This window comes from Cynoglossus semilaevis, chromosome 10 (genome assembly GCF_000523025.1).
Source record: "Cynoglossus semilaevis isolate Cse_v1.0 chromosome 10, Cse_v1.0, whole genome shotgun sequence".
NCBI classification, from domain to species: domain Eukaryota; kingdom Metazoa; phylum Chordata; class Actinopteri; order Pleuronectiformes; family Cynoglossidae; genus Cynoglossus; species Cynoglossus semilaevis.
Window position 1 is genome coordinate 18,969,402 of NC_024316.1, and position 6,826 is coordinate 18,976,227.

General features: G+C 43.3%; 1 protein-coding gene and 1 long non-coding RNA gene across 2 annotated transcripts in view; one reads left to right on the forward strand and one right to left on the reverse strand.

The window, feature by feature from the left end:
• LOC103385415 (rho-related GTP-binding protein Rho6-like) overlaps positions 1-5,842 on the forward strand; it is a 6,405-nt gene extending 563 nt beyond the window's left edge. Inside the window, exons 2-5 of the mRNA XM_008319289.3 lie at positions 316-403; positions 3,191-3,300; positions 3,475-3,609; positions 4,042-5,842. Coding sequence (XP_008317511.1) covers positions 316-403; positions 3,191-3,300; positions 3,475-3,609; positions 4,042-4,287 — 579 coding nt within the window. The 3' untranslated portion in view covers positions 4,288-5,842. The remainder of the gene's footprint in view (positions 1-315; positions 404-3,190; positions 3,301-3,474; positions 3,610-4,041) is intronic.
• LOC103385413 (uncharacterized) overlaps positions 4,974-6,826 on the reverse strand; it is a 3,673-nt gene continuing 1,820 nt past the window's right edge. The window contains exon 3 of the long non-coding RNA XR_522224.3: positions 4,974-5,200. This is a non-coding gene — a long non-coding RNA (uncharacterized LOC103385413). The remainder of the gene's footprint in view (positions 5,201-6,826) is intronic.

Here is a 6,826-nt window from a genome sequence, read left to right on the forward strand (position 1 = left end):
GTCTCAGTCTCAGTCTCAGTCTGTGGCTTTTTCTGCATAGTTATTATAGCAGTAAGTGAATTCTGAAGGGAAACGGATGGATCTGTCCCAGGGGTTCTCAAACTATGGTTCCCACACCACTGGTGGTACTTGTACTCTGTCTAGTGATATGTGAGGAAATCTCTTTAAAAAAAAAGGTTTTCAAATAAATGTCCATTATATACCTCCACATGAATAATCACCAACTTCCATGAGGGGGCGATCTTCTTTTTACTCCAGATGAGTTGTGGCTAAAACAACCCATTTAAACTGTAAATCTGTTCGCTCCATTTCTAGACTTACGTCCCCACGGTGTTTGAAAACTACACGGCGTGTCTGGAGGTGGAAGAGCAGCGAGTGGAGCTCAGCCTGTGGGACACATCAGGTCAGGCTTTTTCCTCCTCCGTTTATTTACATACAAATGAGTTCATGTGGGAGTTTGGTGACGGTCACATTCAAAGGCAGCCAATCTGTTTGAATCTCAGCTTGGCCTCAGAGCGGCGGTATCAGCACCGCATTCAGAGGGTAATTTGTGGAACTTGTTTACCCAAACAACTGCCTCAGTCTGGAGAAAAGCCCCCGTCGTCTGTCGTTGTTACTGTGTCACTGTTTACGCAAACGACGCTATCTGTCAGTCCTGTTTGGCAGCAGTTAAAGGCCCCGTTACTGCAAGGACATCTGCCCAGACACATTCCTCAAGAATCAGAGTTGGTGCAGGACCAGACCAAACAGCCATTAACCACATAATAATAATAATGATAATAATAATATATTTTTTATTTAAATTTTATTATTACTATTATTATTGTAACATTATATTCTTATAACTATTAATTTAACAGAAGAGTTAATGTTTGTGTAATAATAATATGGAAACGTCTTTTAACAGCAGAGAAATAATTTGGCAAATTTAATAATTTAGGGTTATATAAATTTAATGTATTTTTACAAATATTTTGGTTTTATTATTTCTGCAGAAATTAGAAGAAACTGTAACTTTGATGTACAACAATGTTCTACTCACATCACTGTAGTTTGGTTCACACGGTGGTAAGGTGGTTAGTGAGTTTGCCTTACATCAAGAAGATCCCAGGTTCAATTCCCAGAGGTTTCTGATGGTCTGTCTTCATGGCGTTTGCTCCTTCTGTCCAAAAATTAAGCAAATTAAGATGACGTCGGAACATTCATTTGTCAAATCAACAAGTTCTTCATCCATATATGTATACAGATATATGAGCATATATTTAAAATGTTCTACTTTTAGAACCCGTATCGATACCTGCAGCCCACTGACATAATGACCCTAGACAAACAGGATAAAAAAGGCCGTGCGCTGCTGCTCAGAACAGTCTCCTGCCTGAGACTCTGAGCTCAGAGGAAGTGGATCAGAGCCAGCTGGCCAGCAGGGGGCAGTTTCACAGGCGAGAGGGAAAAGCCTCGTCCAGGCAGGGGGTGGAAATCTGCAGGAGTGAGGGCAAGAGTGTGCACTTGAACGGGCTGTACTGTGTGTGTGTGTGTGTGTGTGTGTGTGTGGATGTTGAACACTCGCTGTGAACAGAAGGCACAAGTGAGGGATTCTGGGAGACAGAGACTTTCCTCACAGCCTGGTCGTGTGTGTGTGTGTGTGTGTGTGTGTGTGTGTGCTGCAGGAAAAAAGAATCTTATGTAACTGAAACCTGAACTGAACTGATGTGTGTTCTCCTCACACTGACGACACCGTCCTGGACATGAAACACAGGCATTTACGCAATATAATGTAATAATAACGGTGTGTATTGGAGAGAATCTGTCGACGATACGTATCGCGATACAGGGGCAACAATACGATATATTGCGATATTGTTGGCATGACGATATATTGAGTTGTTCTTTTCCCCCAGTGTAGCTGTAGTCAGAGTGTGATCCTGGTCTGAGACTCTGTTCCATCTGAACATCAGTTCCTAACTCTGGAACAGAGGGATCTACATTTGGAATCACTAGAGAAGAAAGAAAAGAAAAAGAACATGAACCAACACCAGGAATATTGGACTGGGAGTTGGTGAGAAAAAAAAATCAATAACTGATGGAGGAGGAGATTGATACGAGATCAGGAAATGGAGAGATCAGGATATTCCAGTGTATGGATATTTTGTCATTCAGTAATACTGGCTTTCTGTTAGTATTTAAAAGTATTAACAGTGAGTACTGGACGTAGCACAGATATATTTATATATTTAATGAGGTGCATGAAATAAACAGAACCATTGATCACATCAGGTTGAAGATTATTTGTAAGTATCTATTCTTGGTATTTGGACTTTACTGTGTCGTATCTGAAGGAACTGACCTGCTGTGTATTCGACCCCCCCCCCCCCCCCCCCCCCCCCCCCGCCGCGGGCGGACTGCAGTAGGAAATTGAGTTGTGTTGGAGTGACTGGGCAGCTGAGTCAGGACAATGGAGAGCGGACATCCTCACTGTCTGTTTATAGCACGGGAGTCTTCCTGAGAGACGGAATAAAAACGGATCCTCGAGCTGTTTATAGAAACCTCCTCCACATTCTCAGTGTCCGAGGTGTGACATTAATGAGACGGCGTTCAGGTCGGACAGGAAGTGGACCAAAGAGCCGAGTGATCGTAACGCAGGTGGTGATGAGGTTCGTTGGTCGTTGCTGAGTTCTGTCCACATGTAATTAAAAATATTTTGGGATTTGTGTTCTCCGTCCTGAGCCCCACTCATCAGAGGAGCTCAGAGAGGAGACCGTACGACCCCCGGGCGGTCGCTCTCCATCCCTGGAAGTCTGTGCTGATGTTGACACAAGAGTTATTGTGTTCGTAATTCCACGGAACGGCGACGTCTACTTCGAAACTAATTTAAAAACCGTGGGACTCTGGGTCCATTTTTTTCCAGTTTCCAGTCTTTGAATCTGCACTGACGTCAGTGAACAGGAGGTGGTGTTTTTAAAAATAAAAACCTTTTTGTGATTTTTTGATTTTTAGAAAATGGTTGAAGAGGAAGTCACTGTGTCTGGAGGTCACGTCGTTTATCGAACACGTTTACCTGCAGTTCAGCTCTGTAGCCTGTTGGTGCTCATTAACAGCTAAGATATTCTTTGGAAATGATTTGCTTCTGATTATTATTTTTTGCCAACAACAAAACTAATAATACTGCGACCTCCGTGTTTTGTCCCCTCAGGCTCACCGTACTACAACAACGTCAGGCCGCTCTGCTACAGCGACTCAGACGCCGTGCTCTTGTGCTTCGACATCAGCCGACCTGACACGGTGGAAAGCTCACTGAAGAAGGTACTGCCAACAGTAGCATGTGATGCTAACAGTTGGACGACATCAAAGTCGTACAAAAAACCCCGTTATTTTACCATCAGGGTTGTACACGAAGTTACTACAGTATTCATTGTTGAACGAAGTTTCTCTGGGCCGTGGTTTAATCTGGTTTCTGTTTCTCTTGTACGTGAACAGTGGAAGTCTGAGATCCAGGACTTCTGCTCCAGCACAAAGATCCTGCTGATAGGCTGCAAGACCGACCTGCGCACGGACGTGTGCACGCGCATGGAGCTGTCCAATCAGAGACAGAGTCCCATCTCCCACGAACAGGTTCGTTCTGTCTCTGCTGTAACAGAGTCGGTTTTTCAGCTGTTCATCTGTACCGACCAATCATCGAGATGATGACAAAATCTGTCTCTGCTGTAACAGAGTCGGTGTTACAGCAAAAAAAGTCAATCATCGAGATTGATGACAAAACGACATCTCACCACCTGATTGGTCCAATCAAGTTTGATTTTTTAAATGATTGATTATGGATTTTTCTACATCAATTCGTAGTTGGCAAAGAAACAAACTTGGCAATCAAAAAAATAACAAATAAAAAATACTTTCCATTCGTTCAGCTCGTCGTTAAGACGACCAGCGGAACAGAACGTGAGCAGAGAACAGACCTGAAGAATTTTCACTCGTTTCTATTTCCTGTCTGGACTGAGTGACAGTCAACTGATCCTCCGTCTCTCTCGTTCTCGTCTACACCTACAGGGTCTGTCCATGGCCAAGCAGCTGGGAGCGGAGACGTACCTGGAGTGCTCAGCTTTCACGTCGGAGAAGAGCATCCACAGTGTTTTCCGGACGGCGGCGCTCGCCTGCATGGACAAGCTGCAGCCCGCCAACAAACCCAGCCCCATCCGCCGGCTCTCCAAGAGATTCCTCCACCTGTCCAGCAGGACCGATCTCATCTCCTCCACCTTCAGCAGGGACAAGTCCAAGGGCTGCACCATCATGTGAATTCTGTCGGGATTTTCCTAGCTACGCTAGCTACGCTAGCCAAGAGGAGAGAAAACAACTGAGTGTGGATTCCTGTGAAACATCGATTTTTTTTTTCCTCTTTTTTCCCAGGCCTGGACTTGTTCCACCGCTCCACAAAAACTCTGAACCCTTTCCTGTCACCAGGTGGCAGCGCGGGGACCAGGTGAACGACCAGGTCTGTGGACCAGGTATTTCTGTTCACAGACAGATTCTTTTCCTCCTCAGGGCTGCGCTCATAAACACCACATTATCCTGATGAGACGCTTTAAGTTGAACGTCTGACTGAGGTCACGGAATGGGCTGAGTGACAGGATCTGATGTGAAGGCTGACAGGACAGGAAGTGGTTTATACACGGTCCGTCCTCCCGCTAAATCCTCCCGCGTTTGGCTTTAAGATTGAAGCTGACAGAGAGATGATGAGATGGGGGTGAGGGGGTGAGGGGGGGTGGGAGTCTTCATTTGAGAGGATGAGCTGCTGAAGGAGCGTGAAGTGACACAGCGCCGCCCTGCTGGACGTGTTCTTGTTGATTTCCTTTAAACCACTCCATGCTGTTCGTCGTAGATGGATCCGTTTTTCCACCTCCTCCACTTTCACTCACTTTCTCCGTTTGAGTTTCTTAGTTTAAGGCTTAACATTTTATTTTATGTTATTATTTTTAAAAATGTTTTTATTATTATTATTATTATTCTTATTCCACTGGCTCCGACTGCCTGTGATGCCTTTGTAGCTGTTTATGTTCCGGAATTCACTCCAGTCTTCTGGCATTAGCGGCTGTTGACAGCTCCGCTAATGGAGGAGTTGATGATTTGTAGGCCTGCACCAAGAGAACGTACAGCACTCTGGAATTTAACGGGTTGCCTAGCAACAGTGTGAGCCGAACCAGCATCCTGTCTGGCAGATGGGAGAGAGAGAGACAGAGAGAGAGAGAGCATCAGTTTTTATTTGTAGCATTAAAGAAAAGCCACGGTGAAGACGTCTGTTTTGTTTGTGTTTTTTTTTTTTGCATTCCACTCGTCTCACGTCACTGTCCTGGGGACGGTGCCCCCCCCCCTGTCCTTCCTCATTATCATCATCAATATACATAAGTGATCAGCACTAGGGATGTCCGATAATATTGGTCGGTCGATATTAGCATAATGATGTAATATCGGTAAGATCGTCGAGGTTTTTCCTCCGATTTTGAAAATCCGAAACACAATGCCTCAATTTTGCCAAATTTTCTGGAATTGTAGGGTCCTGAGACATTGACCACAGTTTTGTCGTGTACAGAGCCAATGAAAATCAAACAGACAAACTTTTATACTGAGAACAAACCGCTGTGGTTTCCTTCACTGCTCTCTGACTTTTAAAAAATCACAAATCCTGTCTTTTAAAAAAAAAGAAAAAAAAAAGAACCATCTTAATGGTAAAAAATAAAATAAATAAATGTGTCAAATTTCCAGTTAAGAGTTTAAATTATTACCTGAATTCTGTCTTTCTGAATGTCACACACTTTGATTTTTAAGTTTTATGTAAAATAAAAACATGTGAAAAACATATGTATTTTTCTTTTTTTCTCACATTTTCTCCTTATTTTAAAGACTCTCTGGTTCCGTGGCCTCAGGGTTGCGTTTCTTTATCTTTATTCCTTCAAGATTCTGCAGCTTCATCTAAGTGGGTCAAAGGTTATTTGGGTTTAACGTCGTGTTCACATGGTGTGGATTTGATCTGACCTCGTTTTACAAACACTGAATTCATTTGACATTTTTCCACATGAGGAATTCCATCATTTAGTCACAGAATAAACACAGGTGAGAAACACTGACCTCTACCTGTCGTTCCTGGTCTGATCTAGTAAAACATTATATAGAATTAAAGTTTGTTTTTGTCATATTTAGCTATAATATGATGACTAGTATAACTCAACACGTCTCCATGTGACAGCATTCGTTGACCATTTATTATCTATTTGTTGTGTTATTGATACTTTACTGACATGGCCTTTATGTACAGTATATACTGTATTATTTACTGTTTACTGTTGAGATCATGGAGCCATAACTAATTTTCCAAGAAACATAAATTAAAAGTTCTTCTTCGGCTGTTGTTTCCTCCTGCTCTTTTTTTATGTAACCAGGTAATCCTCCTCCTCCCCCCTGATCCCCCCTTCGCCCCAACCTCCTTAATGGTATTTGCTTAGTCTTTCATTGACTGATAGCAGCTCTTATCTCTGACTGCGTCCCATTGTCACACTGTGTCCACTGATGACACGGGGGTGAGGGTGAGGGTGAGGGTGAGGGTGGGGGGGTGACATGAGCTGAACTATCACACACAGGATACTGCAGTGATCTGTGACCTCGTCATCCGTCACCTCTGTACAACAGCAGGAGAGGAAACTATGACAATATGTTATCAGCCTCAAAAAGATTTCATTAATGTCAGCTGGAACATGGCCGACAGAAGTCTAAAAAAAAAAAAAAAAATTCTTAGTTCAGTTCAATTTCACTGTGAGAACACAAACAAATGATGGGGGGGATA